This window comes from Bos taurus, chromosome 26 (genome assembly GCF_002263795.3).
Source record: "Bos taurus isolate L1 Dominette 01449 registration number 42190680 breed Hereford chromosome 26, ARS-UCD2.0, whole genome shotgun sequence".
In the NCBI taxonomy this organism is placed as follows: domain Eukaryota; kingdom Metazoa; phylum Chordata; class Mammalia; order Artiodactyla; family Bovidae; genus Bos; species Bos taurus.
The window spans coordinates 30,845,717-30,867,179 of NC_037353.1; the positions used below are offsets into that span (position 1 = coordinate 30,845,717).

General features: G+C 38.4%; 1 protein-coding gene across 3 annotated transcripts in view; it reads left to right on the forward strand.

Moving 5' to 3' along the window:
- Window positions 1-21,463, forward strand: part of MXI1 (MAX interactor 1, dimerization protein) — a 92,469-nt gene that overhangs the window by 64,694 nt on the left and 6,312 nt on the right. For all 3 annotated transcript variants that reach the window (XM_010820043.4, NM_001076331.1, XM_005225751.5), the window contains 2 exon segments: window positions 17,705-17,819; window positions 18,427-18,598. In XM_010820043.4, the coding sequence (XP_010818345.1) occupies window positions 17,705-17,819; window positions 18,427-18,598 (287 nt within the window).

Here is a 21,463-nt window from a genome sequence, read left to right on the forward strand (position 1 = left end):
TTCATTCTCTTTTTAGAGTCTTTTCTCTTAAAGTTTATCACAGAATATTGAGTAGAGTTCCCTGTGATGTATAGAAGGTCCTTGTTGGTTATCTGTCTTATATTTAGTATTATATTTATGTTCATTCCAAGCTCCTGATTTATCCCTCCTCCCTCCACCCACATTTCCCCTTTGGTAACCATAAGTTTGTTTTCAATATCTGTAAGTCTGTTTCTGTTTGTAAATAAGTTCATTTGTATCCCTTTTTAAAAATTAGATTCCACATATGAGTGATATGATATTTGTCTTTCTCTGTCTGACTTTACTTCACTTAGTATGTGAAGTATAATCTCTTAGGTCCATCCATGTTCCTGTAAATGGCATTATTTCATTGTTTTTTATGGTCAAGTAATATTTCATTGTACATATGTACTACATCTTTATCCATTCCTCTGCTGAGGGACATTTAAGCTGCTTCCATTCTTGTGGAATGGAAGGCTAATGTCTCTCTTAGTTTAGAATTATTAGCTTTAGAAAAACATCACAGAATGCTGAGAATTTCCATAAATGCTTCTAGCCAAATATGGCCGGTTGGTACTGAATTTGCTAAGTCTCTTCGGTTGTGTCTGAGTCTTTGCAACCCTATGGATTGTAGCCCACCGGGCTTCTCTGCATGGGATTCTCCAGGCAAGAATACTGGAGTGGGTTGCCAGGGGATCTTCCCGACCCAGGGATCAAACCCGCATCTATTTGTTCTTCCAGCAAGAATACTGGAGTGTATTCACCTAGAGCCAGCTCTGTTATGTGAGAATTTAGAAGTGTATATGTGTATGTGTGTCTATATGTGTAGATTTGTTTAAAAACTAGCTATGAGTTTGGCTCATTTGAAAGCCGTGAAGTAATTAGAGATAACAAGTTTATTAAATAGAAAGTGATCTGTAACTAGTGAATTTCAAAGTGTTAAAACTTGTTCTGTTGAGCCTTTTTTTTTTTTTTTAACAAATTTTAAAAATAATCAGGTTTATCACACTTGGATCTGTTCTGCTTGGAAGGGAAGATATTAGGTGTTAGTTATCCCCTATTCTTGAGATCCTAGATTTTTTATTTTCATACAAAGATATGTAGGTTAATTTACTTGTGATAAAGTTAGTAGATATCTGCTATTTTCTGAACTTTTAATTGGTCTTACAGTTTGCTATGATAAAATTCATTTTATTTTAAAATTATAGTCAACATACTTAGTTTAGTAATATTTGAATGGAATAGGAAAAATGGATTTTTAAACATTAACTTCGGGTTATATTCTGGTTAGTACTTTAATTTAAAATAATTTTTTTTTCAGATAGTAGTCCTCTATGGAGAATTTTTTTAGAAATAATATAAAGAACCATATTTTACTTCTATCTAGGATTTCTTGACTTAGAGTTAGCAAGCTGAAGCTCAGATATATGTTTAAACTTGGCAGCTTCGATTTGCAAAATGGCCTACCTGTGCTGAGAAAGTGAAAGTTAATTGGAGGTTTCTCAACATTTTTGGTAGAGCTTTGAGTACTTTGAAGAGTTGGGTGGATGCCAGTACAGGTCCAACAAACAGTGGTTAGGGATAAACAATTTTTGTCTTCTCTCTCTCCCCTCCTCTACCCTTTGCACTTTTAACTCAGAAGTATGTTGAAAATTTAGGTTTAGGATTTGTTTCAGACTTCCATGATCTTGAAAATTTAGAATTTGTTTTGCTCTTCCTTTGAATGTCAATCCAGGATGACAGAAGTTATTGGTAATAGTCAGACATCTATGATAATGTCTCTTTAACAGTCTTACATACCATTAACCCCAAGGTCATGTTTTCTAATTAAAAATATGTATGTGGAAATGGGAGATCATTTGTGAAAGTGTGAACGTGTTAGTTGCTCGGTTGTGTCCAACTCTTTGCAACCCCATGGACTGTAGCCTGCCAGGCTCCTCTGTCAATGGGATTCTCTAGGCTAGAATACTGGAGTGGGTAGACATTCCCTTCTCCGGGGGATCTTCCCAACCCCGGGGAATGAACCTGGGTCTCCTGCATGGCAGGTGGACTCTTTTACCAAGTAAGCCACCAGAGAAGCCTGGGCGTTCATTTGAAGTGGCTTAATTCCTGGCACTGACGGTGGACTCTTAAAGATAATAAAGATAATTACAAATCAACTGACAAGCATTTATTAGTCTTTGACTGTGTGCTTGGTACTGGGGACAGGATAAAAGAAGGAGAAATTCCAGGCTCTGCTTTTGAGGATTTTTAGTCCAATTAGGTAGAAGACAAAAGATTTTATAAAGCCCCTACAAATAATATGTAATTAAGTGCTAAGCTATGTGTGTCCCAGACGGGAGTTGAGGTAAACTCAAAGCAGGGGGTTATCATGGGCTGAAGTTGGTATGAACATCTTAGGAGTGATTACTTTTGTGACTTGCATGATTCTCTGTAGGAGTTTGCCAGAATTGGTTTTAAAACATTGTCATTACGTTTGAAAGGGTTTTCAAGAGAAATGCTGCATCTGAAACTTGCTTGTTTTTTAGTCACTAAAGTTATGATTTGTCACTTATTCTGGGGTGAAAGTAGACTTTTTTAGCTATTTAGCATGGATGAGATAGGTATGACCCTGCGGCGGCTGCTGCTAAGTTGCTTCAGTCGTGTCCAACTCTGTGCGACCCCATAGATGGCAGCCTCCCAGGCTCCGCTCTCCCTGGGATTCTCCAGGCAAGAATACTGGAGTGGGTTGCCATTTCCTTCTCCAATGCATGCGTGCATGCTAAGTCGCTTCAGTCATGTCCAACTCTGTGCAACCCCATAGACGGCAGCCCAGCAGGCTCCCCTGTCCCTGGGATTCTCCAGGCAAGAATACTGGAGTGGGTTGCTATTTCCTTCTCCACAGGTATGAGCCTGGGACCACATTTAGAGAATATGATAAGGCCTTCTTATTCTCTTAATCTATAGTTGCTTTCCTGGTATGTCTCTAATGACAGCTAAAATACAGTGTCATTATTAATGCTGTGTTTTACCTATGAAGGGATGTCTACTTGGGCTCTCCCTCTTGTGTAGTGCAATGTAGGTGAAGGCCCAACTGTCTGTGAAAACAGCGAAGACCTTCAACTGGAGAAGACACATCTGCTATAGCTTCGGGGAAATAAGGATAACACCAAAGTCCTGTTTTCTTAGCTCTCTAGAATCTCTTAGATGTCATTTTGTTCTGGAGTACTGTTGAAGTACTCATTTTATTCTAGTAAGCCCTTTATGATGAAGAGCCAAGTAACTTTTGCAATCCTGTATTTACCCTTGTAACTTATATTTCATGTGAATGCTTCTCAATTTATCCTTTAACAGGCAACCCTGAACAAGATATATCTGAGAAATCCTGTGCCTTTGTAAACTTTATGCCTGCTCTAGTACATCAACTGTAGATCATTGACTTTTACAAATGTCAACAACCCTGTCGCTTTTAAGTATGCCTGAAAACTGATTGGAAAGTTGATATAGGATTTTATGCCACTACCAAAAAATCTGTTTTTATAGACTCCTTTATTTTCTAGTACTTTTATCCCGAAGTAAGAACAATGCTGAGCCTTCAAATAATCTAAAATTAGATGAGAGAAATTATCTTTTTAATCTGGAAATGCAATACCTAAATTAGAACAAGGGAGAAATTAAGAAGTACAGCTAAGGTTTTTTTCACCAAAATCACAATGGAATAGAATTAGAAAGTATACTCCTTTGAAGTTTTGAAACCTTAAAGGACGAATTTTCAGATTAAGAAAAACAAGGACAGTCCCGCTTTATCCAGTGAATGCTATTTATTACCCTAATAAAAAATGAAAATAAAATCAAACCAATTTAGATCAGTTCTTTGAAAGAACATTGCTATTGGACTTTAGTAGGAAGATGTTAGGGATATGTCTCTGTAATATATAGGTATTGTCATGGAGGACAACCGTCAAATTTAAGTTTTGCCAAGCCTGTTGGCGTCACTGATAAAAGCTTACTTTTTGGCATTTGAATCATTGGTGTGACCAATTATTGAATTTTTCTCTAGGGCTGTAATTCTGTATGGTTTTTCTGTCTTGATTCACTTTATTCCAAGCTGATTCACAATTATTTCTTTACAGAACAGCTTGTATTTGGCATAGCTGTAAAAAAAATTCAGGCTTTTCTAAGTAAGGTTCTTTTTCAATTGGAAATTCCATCTTTGCAGTTAAAACATTTGTAAACATAACACAATTTAGATAGAGCTGAACGACTTTGCAAGACTGCTATTTTTGAAATGGAGGAGGGTTTTCCTAAAGAACAATTTGGTGATTCTGGGCTCTTAGAACTCCCTTGAAAGCAGTTGGCATTTACTGGTGCGTGTATTGGGTCAGATGAAGGAAGAAACATGTATTTCTTGGCTTGCAATATTCAGGAAATATTGGTATGTTTAGAAGAATGCTGAATAGAATTTGGGGTCTTATTTTCCTTTATTTCAAAGGATCCTTCATGTATCTTTTGTTTCCTGAGATTAGAGATGTTGGTGATCCTGAAAGATGTTTCAAGACTTTTACCTTGTAATATTTCTAAAACCTGAAAGGAATTATAACCAAACTTAACCTCCAGACTCTACCACCTTCTCTGGTTGGATCAACAGTTTTTGTGTTGTTGTTGAAGTATTCTTAGGCGAGAGAGCCACACAGCCTCCCCTGATGAGCAGTCAGGATTTTGACTGGCAGTGTGAACAAAATGGAACATGTTCGCTGAGCCTGCCTTCTCCTTCTCAAATCCACTGAACAGTATGGATTTTTCAGCTCTGCTCTCCAGAATCAAGGTGTGGTGGTGCTTCTTGCAGTAGTTCTTCTTGAACAGAAAACTATAATGGTGTTGTGGCTGGAATCATACGAAATAAATATTAGCTCTCTGATTCTTCTCTCATTTAATTTTTTTTCTGGGCTTATCCAGAGGAGAGTCAAACTAAGATTTAGACAAATAGAAACAAGTCACAAAGTGTACTGTTACAACCCAGTCTTAATTTGAACCCAGTCTTTCACTGCTAAAACTTTGTCTTTTAAGAGGCTACTGTAATTGTTGTTAATTCTTTGAATACCTTTCCTTTTCATGCTCATTTGTGAGTGCCCTAATACAGCAATAAAAAAAATTCCTGTTTTATCAGAAGAGAGCATGCCCAAGATTGGTGCCAGGTGTAATGTGAAGCTGCCTCCAAAAGCAGCTCTCAAAAACTACTCTTCAGTTGGGCCCTTTGTGGTCAGGAAAAAAAAAATGTGATATAGTATAATGAAAGAGAAAGATCAGAAGAGTTAAGTAACTTTGAAATAAAAACATTAATTCTCTGTCATTGTCAAGACTGTGGCATGTTTGAAATTCTGTGTATCTTTATTCTTCTAGAGATTCCAAATGTCCTATAAATACTTTAGGATTAATATTTAAAAAATTATACACTGACCAACAACTGCTCTTTGTTACCCTTTTCCTGCCCCAAATTTTACCTCCCCAAAACAAAAACAAAATCAGAAACCCCTGCATTTTGATTTTGGGGAAATTTTGCTAAAATGGGTCTTTAAAAATAATCCCTAGCTGGACTAAACTGGCGGATGTCCAGCAATATCAAACCATTGTGCCGTCTGCCGGTGGCAAGCATGGTCACCAGTTTTAATCATTCAGCTATTTCAGGTTACTTACATTCAGTACAAATTGTGAATACTCATCTTCCAGGGATGCGTTAATTCTTAGACCAGAGTGTTTCTGTTCCATTTAAGAGAAGATGTCTTTCCTCCTAAGTGAATACACCTCCTTAAAGTGAACTGTTACACTAATCACATCTTAATAGTGGGGCTATTTTTAAAGGTGTTAGGCTGTTTTCATTTTCTGCTTCCAAGTGAACATTTACATAACAAAGCATTCTGGGAGTGTGCTGTTTGTGCTAAATAGGATCGCCACTTTATTAGAGATCAGTAACAATATTTCTTCATTTCCCTCTTCCATCCCGGACTATGATTTGATAAATTGTACTGGGCAATGGGTATGAATGCAGCTGTGAGAGTTAGACTTCAGCTTTTGTAGAATAGTAGACTAATGCTTGTTGTGTGCGTTTTTGTATATGAATCTAGGGCAGTGTCTTAAAGGAACGTTATCTCCGTGTCTCAAATCTGACTTACCAGCACGTAGGAAGTTTGTTTTGGTTTCAAAATGTACTTTACCCCATGGTGGCTGGCAGGGTACAATGCTATTGACATCACTGTGTTTCAAATAGAAAATTAACAAGTAGCTACTGTTGTGATTGCAGATTGCCTTCCCAGTCCCTGTGAGAGAATGCTTTTTCTTTTGGACAGCAACACTTCTCAGCCCCTTGGTACCATTAAATCAGCCAATGGGGGCTGCCAGAATAGGGATGAACATCAACAAAAGACTGGAGAGTAGAAAACCCATTAATAATGCAAAATCTTTAATCAGTTTCCAAACTGATGTGAAAGATAAATAATTTAAAAAAAATGTCTTTCCCACCCACAGCCAAGTTTTGACATTAGGCCAGGTTCAGAGCCTGATCTCTCCAGAGAGAAGTATCCTTTCCCTCCACCCAAAACCCTGGAGAGTTGCCAAAGGAAAATAAGCTATTTTGTATTTAGAACAAATTGCCACTGTTTTCACCAGTGATGTAGCCCTATTTCCCAGACTTTGAAACTTGGAATACAGAAAGTTCTTGTGTGACCAAAGAAATATGGTAAATGAGTGATCGTTTTTTGTTGTTTTTTTTTAAAAGAAAAAACCAAATCCTTATAAATAGGTAAGAGAGGGAATGAGATGTATGCATGGAAGCTAAGTTGAGCGTAGAATGGACATCAAGTGAATAAAATCTGTTAAATCACTTTGGAAGTTGGGTTCCTTGTGGGAGCTTCAGTAGAGAACATATGCCTCTGGAACCAGATTTTAATTAATTTTTTTCAAATGCTGTCAATAGTTGTCTCCCTTAGAGATGAATGCAGGTCAGTAAAAAAATTTATATGTTCTATGCTATAGGCTTCAAGTGATCAGCAATCCTGGGATCTTGTAAAACTATGCAAACATGAGTTTCTCCTGTTATCAAATGAGATTAAAAAACATTCATTTAATTTTTTCCCCCTTTGCAGTGTGGAGTATTTCTTTTTAGACTTTTCCCTCTCATACTGGGTTTTCTTACCTTTTTTTTTTTTTCTTTTTTCTCCTAAATAATTGCCTTCCTGTCGTCACAGTTGTCATTACCACCATTTCTTGAACAACAGCTGGAACAGAGGCCAAACATAAATCAGTCAGATTATCTGCATGCTAGGAGGCCTGTCAGTAAGGTCAGAAGGTCAATATTGGTGACCAAAAAAATTGGATTTTAAAAAGTTATCTGTGGGTTTGACATTGTTGTCCTAGTCCCCCATCACTGTCAGTGCTTTAATAAGTTACTCTGTTGTAATGGCTGCAATTCCCAGACCTCTGCTTCACTATTAAGAGAGATGTCAGCCCTAAACAAGAGTTGGCTGGAGAATTGTCAGTTACTCTACATGTAGTTGTCTTTGGTGGTGACTTCAGCTGCACACCAAAGTATAGAGTTCTGACATCGGTAAGCAGGTCACTTGTGAATGTTGGCCTGCCGTCTCTACTGTTCGGAGGCCCCTGTATTACTATATCGGAGAAGGCAATGGCAGCCCACTCCAGTACTCTTGCCTGGAAAATCCCATGGACGGAGGGGCCTGGTGGGCTGCAGTCCATGGGTTCGCTAAGAGTCGGACACGACTGAGCGAATTCTTTCACTTTTCACTTTCATGCACTGGAGAAGGAAATGGCAACCCACTCCAGTGTTCTTGCCTGGAGAATCCCAGGGACGGGGGAGCCTGGTGGGCTGCCGTCTATGGGGTCGCACAGAGTCGGACGTGACTGAAGCGACTTAGCAGCAGCAGCAGTATTACTACATCAACTTTGGTGAGTTAGAGAGGCCCAGAAATATCCATTGGAAATTGTTACATCTCTTCTCCCCACCATGGGCCATTTTTCTGTTTGGTTATTCGAAGAACTGAAATGACTAAAAAGTATGGATTCCTTCTAATCTGGAAGATAATTAGAATATAATGTGATTAGTGTAAAAATCAAGTGTTTATTATCTGAGAAAGGTGATATGGCAAAGAAGCCCTCATGGAAGAAACAGTAGTTTGTGGATTGATGAATGCGTTAGATGCCCAGTGGACAGTGGAGGAAAGGGTATTCCAGGTAGAGAAATCAGAAAATAGGAACCTTTGGTTTGTGGAAGAGTTTTGCAAAAGGTAATGGATAATGACCAGTGCGGCTGGAAGGGTAGTAGGCAGGTCAGATTATAGCATCTTCACACAGATAAAGATTACTACTGTCACCTTTAAAAATTTTTACAGCATGTAATTCAGTGGCATAATAGGGTGTAGCTTGTTGTTTGCTGATGGTCATTGTTATTGACTGACTGGCAGTTCATTGTCTTCACATCTCTGAGTTGTGAAGAGTAAATGCAATGTCAGCCTACATGGAATCTGTGTAGCTTAAGAAAGAAGACGCCACTATTTGTCATTAGCTTACTGAGTACTCACATTTCTCCCCATTCACTTGCCACCCCCCCAACTTTTTCTCTCTCTCTAAACCTTTGAAAAACATAATCCCAACAGTAATCCAGAATTGGTGTTCTGAGGTCCCAAGCTCTTATAGTGATCTGTGGTAATTTGGTTTAACAGTTTAACATAGATTCCTGGAGGTCCTAGGTTGTAGTGTGAAATAATGAGAGATTTGTTTGAAGTTTTTAATTTTAAAAATACACTTTACATTATCTGTTTGTTTGTATATAAAATAGTGTTCTTTTCCCAAATCTTTGAGGAAAACTATGACTTCTGGAAGGCTTACTGTGTTTAACTTTCTGGCCTTAAATACTGTCTGGCTCCCTAACCCAGAGTAGAACTACTTTGATTTTATTGGGAGAAGGTGATTTAAAAAAAAATTTTTGAAGAATGAGTAATGTGTATCTCAACCTTACTGATTTTATTCCTTATCTTGTGTATAGATGAGCCCTTTAGTGGTGAGGTGGATAATGTAACTGTAGAATAATTTATATTATTATAATATTATATAGTTTATATATAATTTACAACTTCATTATAGCACTTGTTGATATTCCTGTCTGGTTATTTTATAAGATACCAAATGAACTAAGGGGAATATTAATGAAAGCAGCTTTTTTTTTTTTGAAGAGTGAGAAGAGGGTCCTAACTATTCTCCTAAGTTTTAATTTTGTTGTCATTAAACCCCATGACACCACAGTCAATTCTGATGCTAGGGAAATGCCACTTACCATGTTACTCACTGGGAGTTAATAGTCTGTTTATTTTTTTATGAAGTAGATAATATACAAACTGTAAATGAAACATATAATTAACATGTGCCATTTTATGGGAATAGCGTGTCTAAAGCTTATTTCACAAATAGGATAAGCTGAACAGCAGCATATGATATCAGTTTTTGTAAATAAAATTCATGAGCAGCATGATTGTGCTTGGGTTCTGGATCTATAATATCTTTAATGTCATTTTTTAATAAGAAAAGGAAGCAAGCAGGTTTTTGTTTTTATTTTTTTGGTAACTGAAGATTTTCAGAAAATTCTCAACGTTACATTTTAGAGAATGCTGGAATATAAAGTGTGTAGGATAAGCAGCTAGCTGCTGTCATATACAAAAGTGTTATGTAGTTGGGAAACCTGGCCACGAGCCACTGCAGCTTTGAAGAATGTGGCTCAAGGGAGGACTCAGCCCGTTGCATAACGTTCCACAGAGAGGAAAATACAAGTACTGTCCCTATCACTTGACTTGTTTTCCATTTTTATTTAGTTACTTGGCAAAGTCTTGGTATCCCGTAGTGGAGGAATGAAAGACAAGCAAGTTCCAGTGAAGGACCGTGCCTGCAAGGGCATCGACCAACGGATGGTTTGTGAGGCTGGGCAGGTGTTAAATTTCTTATTGTTGTTAGGCAGAGGGATAAGAGTTTCAAGAGACAACTTGAAAAACATCATCATATGATACTTGCAGTTTTTTTCTGAAAGGGAATTCTTTCCTCTCTCTTCCCTCAACACCGTGCGTACCTCTTCTGGTTGATATACCTGTGTTTTAAAATATCATAGCTACTAGCAGGGGTCATTTTATAGCAAAATCGTTTCCCCTCATGTTCTGTGATATTTCAGTTTGGCGTTAAAGTTTACAAGGTTGGAAATCAAAAGCAGCACTGGTTCCTTTAGGGAAAAATGATCCCAGTCTACCAAAATAAAAGCCAAACAGACTCTAATTGTTCCTTTTCCCACAAGGGGCTTGCCCTTTTGGAAGGTGTGGGTAATTTTGATAGGACCTTCTCTCTAACAGGGTTAGTCACTGGGAATCGCCTCTTCCCCTGGGAAAAACCCACTTTTATATCTCATTTTAAAACAGACCTCAAAATGTCTTTGAAAATAAAATTACTGTGCTATCTTTTCATTGTCTTGCTGCCTCCCTCTCTGCAAGGAGACTCCAGTGTTCTCACAGGGCATCTCCTGCTACAATCCTAATTTTGCTTTACAGTCACACATGCTAAATTAGGAAAGATTTTAGTTGTATAGTTTTTATTGAGCTATCAGTGTGTTGTGAAAAGTTAAGTAAATGCTAACCAGGGTGCTAAATTTTTTTCCAAGTTTAACTATGTAAATTTACAGTGTTATGTTCTTCCTATTGGTTGTTAGTCTAGTGTTCATCAGAATATTCAGAACAACAGCCTTAAGTTTCCCCAACCTTCTTATACTTTGACTATCGGTGCAGGACCATGCCTTTCATGAATTCTTCTTTATGTCGGTTCCTCCACTCCTTGACAACTTGAAAAACATCATGTTGTGATACTCTCAAATTCCTTCTCAGAAGGATTTTCAAATCAAACCAAGCTTTTGTTCTTCTCTGTCTCTTGTCCTCTTTTCTTCTGCCAGCATCTTACAGTTGATGATTTGGCAACTCCGTCCAGGAGACTCCAGAGCCACCAGTCATATGAGAATGAAGGCAAGAAAAGAAAGGACCAGATGGCATCAAAAGATAGGCCTTTCTAGGTCATTGGTGGTTAAGCTTGCAATCTGGTTACCAGCAGGGAGACTGGGGGAAAGGGTGGAGAGCAGCACAGCACCATTGTAAGGGAAGAGGAATTTTGTCATACAATTCATTCCGTAATTTGCTGGACAGAAAAAACTTACATATGGAAGATAATGGATTTTCTGATTTAACTTTCCAATCACAGGGAATCCATTGCATTTACTTAAAGGGGCATATAAGCACATGGAAAAACTGTATAATATTTGAATGGCCACTTTGAAAAGTGTGGCTCCGCCTTGGTCAGCTGCTATCCTTTCAACTTCCATTAACCCTTTGTTACTATTCTCCTAATGCCTGATTCACTTACAAGTATTAATACAAAAACTGGAGGAAATAACATTTGGCTCCCCCACATATACCTGTCCCCTTAGAAAAGCAGAGGACGTCATTCACCACTCATCCCTCATGAGGACCCTACTTACAAAATATGGACTATGGCAACACTGGCCTTTGTGAGGCATATCTCAGAGTATGGTTTCTTGGAATAAACTGTATCTTGGAACACATTTAAAACTACTTGACTGAAGAAATGTTCAGTAGTGGAACCCTTCTACCCTGTTGGTGGGAATGTAAATTGGTCCAGGGACTGTGGAGAACAGCATGCATGCGTGCTAAGTTGCTTCAGTCATATTTGACTCTTTGTGACTCTGTGGACTGTAGCCCACCAGTCTCCTCTGTCCATGGGATTCTCCAGACAGAGGGTTGTCATGCCCCCCTCCAGGGGATCTTCCTGACCTAGTGATCAAACCCACGTCTCTTAAATCTCCTGCATTGGCAGGCAGGTTCTTTACCACTAGCACCACCTGGGAAGCCTGGAGAACAGTATAGAGGGTCCTTAAAAAACTGAAAACAGAGTTACCATACAATCCTGCAGTTCCACTCCTGGAGCATATATCCAGAGAAAACTCTAATTCAAAAAGACATGTACACCCTAATGTTTATTGCAGCACTATTTATAATAGCCAAGACACGGAAGCAACCTAAATGTTCACCAAGAGATGAATGATAAAGGAGATGTGGTGTGTATAGACACACACACATATAATGGAATGTTACTCAGCCACAAAAAAGAATGAAATGCCATTTGCAGCCACATGGATGAACCTAGAGATTATCAGATTAAGTGAAGTCAGTCAGATATAGAGAAAGACATCATATGATATCACTTATTTGTGGAACCTAAAAAAGTAATATAAGTGAGTTTATTTATGAAACGGAAATAGACTCACAGACATAGAAAATAAAATGGTGGGGAGCTAAATTAGGAGTTTGGAATTAACATATACACACTTCTATATATAAAACAAACAAGGACCTACTGTATGTAGCACAGGAAATTATATTCAGTATTTGGTAGTAGCCTATAATGGAAAAGTCGCTTAGCGACTTCACTTTCACTTTTCACTTTCATGCATTGGAGAAGGAAATGGCAACCCACTCCAGTGTTCTTGCCTGAAGAATCCCAGGGACGGCGGGGCCTGGTGGGCTGACGTCTATGGGGTCGCACAGAGTCGGACACGACTGAAGTGACTTAGCAGCAGCAGTAGCAGTATAATGGAAAAGAATCTGAAAAAAAAAATGTGTGTATATATGTATACACACACACACAAAACCAAATGACTTTGCTGTACACCTGAAATTATTGCAACATTGTAAATTAACTACACTTGGGTTTTAAAGAATGGTCTAAAAAACTGACTTAAGAAATGTTCAGTAGTGACTAACAGTACTTTGGAGGGGTAGTCTGCTTTCCTGGTTCATGTAGACATCGCTTGCATCTTGACTCGTTTGGCCAGGGCAGTTCCTGATTTGACAGTGCTGTTGTAGATCACCAGACTGCTGACCTTGGTTGATGTTTCCTTATAGGATTCCAACTCAGTTGTTTTGTTATGAATGAAGAAATCTAAAGTATTTTTAATTTTAGGTTTAAACTTGGTCCCAATATTTGAATTTTAAATTCTTTACTGTTTTAATCACCATGCTTTTTTCATAAACAAATTCAGTATCCTTTAAGTTTCAACCTCTTTCATTAGGCTGTCTTCGTCAATTATAATCTCTTCTTTCATTTAGATTCTGTCACCCTTGATACCTGTATGACTCATTTCATTGTGAACCAACTGAAACAAAATATGTTTCATTCTGTAGTCTGGATTATAAACTGTTAAAATTTACCTTTCTTTTTTCACTTCTCCCACTCAAGCATCGAGAACATTGCTGAGTACACAAAAGTCATGTAATAAATATACAACTGAATGATTTTTTAAAAGGAAAAAACCAACATTTTCATATTGTTAGTTGATTTCTGCCTAGATTTTATTTTTTCACATTAAAGCATAGTTCATTTTATTCAACTTTTTTATCTTTATCTAGTTGATTTACACTGATGTGCCAATCTCTGCTGTACAGCAAAGTGACTGTTATACATACATATATATATATATATTCTTTAAAATATTCTTTTCCATTATGGCTTATCCCAGGAGATTGGAAATAGTTCCCTGTACTATACCTGGGACTTTGTTGTTTATCCATTCTAAATGTAATATTTGCATCTACCAACCCCAGACTCCCAGTCCCTCCCTCTCCCGCCCCCACCACCCACCCACCTTGGGAACCACAAGTCTGATCTCTGTGTCTGTGAGTCTGTTTTATATGTACATACATTAATTTGTGACGTATTTTAGATTCCACATGTAAGTGATATCATGTGGTATTTGTCTTTCTGACTTCATTATGATAATCTCTACTTTTATCCATGTTGCTGTACATTGTGCTTAGATTTTAGTATGACTTTAACTTATATTTTACAAAACAGGAAATTGACCCACCCATTTTTTTCTGCACCGCCCTCTGCCATTTTTTCTTGATATGCAACTGTAGTAAGGAGTCATCTGAAACTTCTTAAACTAAAAGTTCTATATATGTACTGAATATCTGGGGTTAAATATGACAAGTTATTCCTTTGGCAAAATACTTGTTAACTCTGCATTTTTTTTTAGATGATTGAATTCAAAGCCCTCTTGGGAGCCTCTAATTATTGCAAGAGAACTACCAGTCTCTCTCCATCCTCCAGTCATATCATACGAGTTCAGTTATTAGGCATATGCTATAATAATCCTAATGAAGAGTTTAAAGGCCTTTTTTACTGTGGACCTTATTTTGTTTAGTTTTAGTCTGTGAGAGTCCTCACCTAAGAAATTTTACAATTCAAGATTAAAATTCTGTGATTTTTGTTTGCACATCAGGGGAGGAGAGTGACTTTCAGTTCAGTTCAGTCGCTCAGTCATGTCCGACTCTTTGCGACCCCATGAATCGCAGCACGCCAGCCCTCCCTGTCCATCACCAACTCCCAGAGTTCACTCAGACTCACGTCCATCGAGTCAGTGATGCCATCCAGCCATCTCATCCTCTGTCGTCCCCTTCTCCTCCTGCCCCCAATCCCTCCCAGCATCAGAGTCTTTTCCAATGAGTCAAGTCTTTGCATGAGGTGGCTAAAGTACTGGAGTTTCAGCTTTAGCATCATTCCTTCCAAAGAAATCCTAGGGCTGATATCCTTCAGAATGGACTGGTTGGATCTCCTTGCAGTCCAAGGGACTCTCAAGAGTCTTCCCCAACACCACAGTTCAAAAGCATCAATTCTTTGGCGCTCAGCCTTCTTCACAGTCCAACTCTCACATCCATACATGACCACAGGAAAAACCATAGCCTTGACTAGACGGACCTTTTATTGGCAAAGTAATGTCTCTGCTTTTGAATATGCTATCTAGGTTGGACATAACTTTCCTTCCAAGGAGTAAGCGTCTTTTAATTTCATGGCTGCAGTCACCATCTGCAGTGATTTTGGAGCCCAGAAAAATAAAGTCTGACACTGTTTCCACTGTTTCCCCATCTATTTCCCATGAAGTGATGGGACCGGATGCCATGATCTTCATTTTCTGAATGTTGAGCTTTAAGCCAACTTTTTCACTCTCCACTTTCATCAAGAGGCTTTTGAGTTCCTCTTCACTTTCTGCCATAAGGGTGGTGTCATCTGCATATCTGAGGTTATTGATATTTCTCCCGGCAGTCTTGATTCCAGCTTGTGTTTCTTCCAGTCCAGTGTTTCTCATGATGTACTCTGCATATAAGTAAGTAGGGTGAAAATATACAGCCTTGACGTACTCCTTTTCCTATGTGGAACCAGTCTGTTGTTCCACAGCCAGTTTGAACTGTTGCTTCCTAACCTGCATACAGGTTTCTCAAGAGGCAGGTCAGGTGGTCTGGTATTCCCATCTCTTTCAGAATTTTCCACAGTTTATTGTGATCCACACAGTCAAAGGCTTTGGCATAGTCAATAAAGCAGAAATAGATGTTTTTCTGGAACTCTCTTACTTTTTCCATGATCCAGCAGATGTTGGCAATTTGATCTCTGGTTCCTCTGCCTTTTCTTTGAACTGGCTTGGAGAATTTTGAGCATTACTTTACTAGCATGTGAGATGAGTGCAATTGTGCTGTAGTTTGAGCATTCTTTGGCATTGCCTTTCTTTGGGATTGGAATGAAAACTGACCTTTTCCAGTCCTGTGGCCACTGCTGAGTTTTCCACATTTGCTGGCATATTGAGTGCAGCACTTTCACAGCATCATCTTTTAGGATTTGAAATAGCTCACCTGGAATTCCATCACCTCCACTAGTTTGTTCGTAATGATGCTTTCTAAGGCCCACTTGACTTCACATTCCAGGATGTCTGGTTCTAGGTCAGTGATCACACCATTGTGATTATCTGGGTCGTGAAGATCCAGAGTGACTTTAAAATTGTTAAATCTCATTAACCAGGAATCCATTGATAAACTTTTAAGGAAAATTAAACAAAATTATTTTTCTTTATCCACGTCAGGTATGTCAGGTTTCAGCCTGGAGCCAATTATTAGATTTGAGTTATTGAACTCAATAGAGAGATTTGGAATGGAAATGCTAACAGACCTCTTAACTATGCTGGCTAGAAGGTACTAGAAGAATCTTGACAATTCATCAGCCAAACCTCACTTCACTACCCTTAACATCCTTGCCTGTCAGTGACATAATTGGCTGCCTTCTGCTATCCCTCCCTGAACTTGCTAGCATTTGAGAATGTCTCTTGACATTATTTCTTATGTATTAAGACAGAGAAACCATAGTTTGACGGGTGAGCTAGTAAACCATCTGACCGTCTTTGAGGAGAAAATGGAGGATGTGTTTTGTTCCTGTGGCAGTTGACACGGTTGCTAAATATTCAATTGTAGTTCTTTAAGGAATAGGGCTAATCTGTGAACACATTTGTGGGCTTTCTTTTCAGATATACTAACTTCTGGATTAAGTTATACATTATGAACCGCAGAACCAGATATGTAAACTAATGTTGTTTCAGGGTGAAATTATGTATCCAGAACTCTCATCATGGTAATCATAGTTCCTATTGGGTACATGGGCTTCTCTGGTAGCTCAGCTAGTAAAGAATCTGCCTGCAATGGAAGAGACCTGCATTCGATCCTGGGTTGGGAAGATCCCCTGGAGGAAAGCATGTCAACCCACTCCAGTATTCTTGCCCGGAGAATCCCCACGGACAGAGGAGCCTGGCGGGCTATGGTCCAGGGACTCACAAAGAGTCAGACAGGACTGAGCAACTTAAGCACAGCAAAGCAGAACACACAGGATCCATGGAATGTAAATTCATGAGGCTGTCTGCTAGCATATACAGGAAACATTTCCCTAACCTGCCCACAGGATGATGAGTATGTTAAAGAACACAGTGACTTTTGGTGAAGAATTCTGTCACCTGGCTTTTTTCCAGGTGTAGAATATTGGAGTTGGGTAGTACGAGAGGGGAGAGGGAGACAGAGAAATAAAAAGGAAAAGCTAATAACTGATACACTTAGATATTAGGAAGCAGGGGACTATTTTATAGGTTGTTGATTCAGTGCCTGGAATTGACCTTAGAGCCATATATTTTGTCTCACCCTGTCCTCACTGGCCACAGAATTTTGCTGTTTTTGTTGTGTTGGATCATATGAAGTTGTCATTTTTATAAGTGAGAAAGGGCTGAGTATCAGAAATTTTATATGGTTTAAACTAATGCATAATAATATAAACACTGTAGGATGGCTACAGTTGTGGAGAGGAGTGTGTGTCTGTGTGTGTGTGTGTGTGTGTGTGTGTGAATGAAAGGTGGAAGGGAGGAAATGGAAATTTATGAGCCTTTTCGGGTAGTGAAGCTGAAAACCTCTAACCTAGCCTTGGTTTTATACATGCAAAATCAAATACAGGCGCCCAGTGTTTTTCTACTTCTACATTAATACAGTTGAGAAAGTTTATGGGACTGGATAAAATTAAATCACCTGTGACAGAGATTGGCACTGGGGATAATAATCTGAAGTGACCAACGTCTGCGGCGTACAACAAAAGTGGCGGAAAACTGAAAGCCAGTAGGCACACCTGCACTTGCATACAGATACTCTTTTGAAACTGAATAATGTGCAAGTTCTTATGTGTCTTAAAATAGGCTTTAAGATGTTTTTAGTGGAATATCCAGACTGCTGATTTCACTTACCTTTGTCTTTCTTAGACGAGCTCATCTTCGCCTGTGTTTAGAACGCTTAAAAGTTCTGATTCCACTAGGACCAGATTGCACCAGGCACACAACACTTGGTTTGCTCAACAAAGCCAAAGCACACATCAAGGTAGGAATTTTTTTTTTTTATCATATTTTCACATGACTCTCTCAGTCCTGGTCTCTTTTTAGTAGTGATTTCTGTCCGCATATATCAGCTAGCTCACAATGCTCTCCTTTAATGACTGACCTCAAGAGAAATTTCCTGAAAATTTAACGCTAATCTGATAGGAGCAACATAACCTGACTACACTAAATTGTTTTGACAGCATGGCCATTTGAAGAGCTGGGAATACTAGGAAAATAACAGTTACTCTGCTGATACCCGAAGGAAGGCAGTTGTGCCCTCTGGTGGAGATGACTTCACTTGGCTGTGTCCCTCAGTGTTTTTCCATCAAACTATACTGCAGAGCAGGTTTCTCTTTTATGGCAATAACTTGACAGACTTTGAAAATTCCATATTGTTCTAGTAATGTAGCATTCATTATATACACAAAGTGAAGAAAGAACTATTTTTGATGTTTAAAAATACATATTTATGTATGTTTTTATACACACACGTATACTTGTATAGTCATTCATGTTTTCTCTGTCAAAGAAGAAATCTGAGATGTTAGGGAGGAATCCATTTTACTGTTTGTACTGTACAACACACAAATATCACTGTATCATTTCAGAAACTTGAAGAAGCTGAAAGGAAGAGCCAGCACCAGCTAGAGAATTTGGAACGAGAACAGAGATTTTTAAAGCGGCGACTGGAACAGCTGCAGGGTCCTCAAGAGATGGAACGAATACGAATGGACAGCATTGGATCAACTATTTCTTCAGATCGTTCTGATTCAGAGCGAGGTAGGCAGTGAGCTTCTTCCCTAATGAAACAAAGTGTCCCTGTCTCTGAATTTAGAGAGGGTAGGATGGGTGGCATTGTGTTTGCTTCCTTCTTCTGCACCAACACTGTATGTAGCATTCTAGAGTTTATGCAGTCACAACATTGTCTAGCAATGCCTGTGTGAACTGTAGAACATTTTTTCTTGACTATATATATATATACACACACATATATATATATCAAATATTCTACTTTGAAAAAATTTTAAAGTTGTAAGTTTTCTGTAGAAAATTGTTGAGTTCTCATATACCCTTCACCCAGGTTCCTCTAACGTTAATCTTATGTAACCATAATACAGCTATCAAAACCAAGAAATTAACATTCATAAAATACTATTAATCTATTAACCTTATTCAGACTTCACTACTTTTCCTAATAATGTTCTGTGTCTGATCCAGGATCCAGTGTAAGATCTCCATTGCCTTAGAAATATTTCTTCAGTCTTTCTTTCGTGACCATGACACATTTGAAGAATATTGGTCAGTTATTTTATACAGTGTTCCTCAATTTGGGTTTATCTGATGTTTTCTGTTAGACTGAGGTGTTACACATTTGAGGGAAGAAAATACCACAGAAGTGATGTTGTGCCCTTCTTAGTTCATTATATCAGATACATGACGTTGATATGTTTTATTACTGGTGATGTTTTTATATCTGTATTTTAAACTACCACACCCTCCATTTCTCGTAACATCTGTCCCAGAACATTTGTCTTTGACATAATTAAAGAAAAAAACAACCAGAAAAGAAATTGTAATTGTTTGAATTTTACTGATCTGTTCATCTATAGCTCCCACCACATCAGGCCTCACACCACAATAAAAGATCCCAGAGGTGAACTCTGGTCACTTCATATTTGGGAAACTAGAGCTCACAAGATTTTGAGCATTCTGAAACAAAAAAAGAGAAAATTTTGTAAAATTTCTTTTTATGATGCAAATTTGAAAAAATTTTATTATTATTTTGGTTGCTGTGCAAGGACTTTCCTCTAGTTGTAGTCTAGAGGTTCCTCTAGGCTACTCTTCATTGCAGTGTACAAGCTTCTCATTGCAGTAACTTCTCTTGTTGGGCTCTAGAGCCCAGGCTCAGTAGCTGTGGCATATGGGCTTAGCTGCCCTGAGGTATGTGGAATCTTTCTGAACCAGGGATTGAACCCATGTCCCCTGCATTGGCAGGTGGATTCTTAACCACTGGACTACCAGGGAAGTCCTATTATGGAAGATTTAAAACATATACTAAAGTAAATAGGGTCATGAACTCTCAGGTATCCATTATCCAGCTTGTACAGTTGTCAACATTTTGTCATTCTTTTTTCACCTGTTCTCTACCACCCATATGCCCTGACCATTTCTTCTGAAGTTTTTAAAATCAAATCTCAGGTAACATTTCATTTTGTTCCTAAATACTTCAGTATGTTATCTTTAATAAATAGGACTTTAAAAAATACACAATACTGTTACATCCCATAAAATTGAGTTGGCCAAAAGTTCATTGCTTCAGTTCAGTTCAGTTGCTCAGTCCTGTCCGACTCTTTGCAACCCCATGAATTGCAGCACACCAGGCCTCCCTGTCCATCACCATCTCCCAGAGCTTACCCAAACTCATGTCCATTGAGTCAGTGATGCCATCCAGCCATCTCATCTTCTGTCATCCCCTTCTCCTCCTGCCCCTAAACCCTCCCAGCCATCTCATCTTCTGTCGTCCCCTTCTTCTCCTGCCCCTAAACCCTCCCAGCATCAGGGTCTTTTCCAATGAGTCAACTCTTCGCATGAGGTGGCCAAAGTATTGGAGTTTCAGCTTCAGCATCAGTCCTTCCAATTCACAACAATTTTATTAGATTGTATTGTGATAGCTCTCATATCAGTGTGCATATTTTAAAAAAACTTCAGTGAATTTTCATGTAGCCATTTTAATATTGAAGATGGAAGAAAACATTTTCAGAATATTATATTATTTCAAGAAAGGTAAAAATGCAACTGAAACACAAAGATTTGTGCAGTTTATGAAGTTGCCGTGACTACTCAAATATGTCAAAAGTAGTTTGTGAAGTTTCATGCTGGAGATTTCTTGCTGGATGATGCTTCACAGTCAGGTTGAAGTTGTAAACAATCAGATTGAGACATTAATTGAGAACAATAAACGTTATGCCACATAGGAGACAGTCAACATACTCAGAATATCCAAGCACTGAAAATCATTTGCATCAACTTAATTATGTTAATTACTTTGTTTGGGTTCCATTTAAGTGAAAAAAAACCTTCTTGACTATATTTCTGCATGCGATTCTCTGCTGAAACATAACAAAAGCACTCTGTTTTTAAATCAAATTGTGACGGACAATGAAAAGTGGATACTGTACAATAATGTGGAATGGAAGACATCGTGGAGCAAGCAAAATGAACCACCACCAACCACATCATCCAAAGGTTATCTTGTGTATATGGTGGAACTGGAAGGAGTCCTCTATTATGAGCTCCTTCTGGAAAACCAAATGATTAATTACAATAAGTACTGCTCCCAGTTAGACCAAGTGAGAGCAGCACTCAGTGAAAAGCGTAATTAGTCAACAGAAAATGCATTATCTTCCATCAGGGTACCACAAGACTGCTTGTTTCTTTGATGACCAGGAAAAACTGTTACAGCTTGACTGGGAAGTTTTGATTCATCTGCTGTATCCACAAGACAGTCCACCTTCTGATCCATTTATTTCCGCCTTTACAAAATTTTCTTAATGGAAAAAATCTTAGTTCTTTGGAAGACTGTAAAAGGCACCTGGAACAGTTCTTTACTGAAAAAGACCAAGTTTTAGGCAGATGGAATTATGA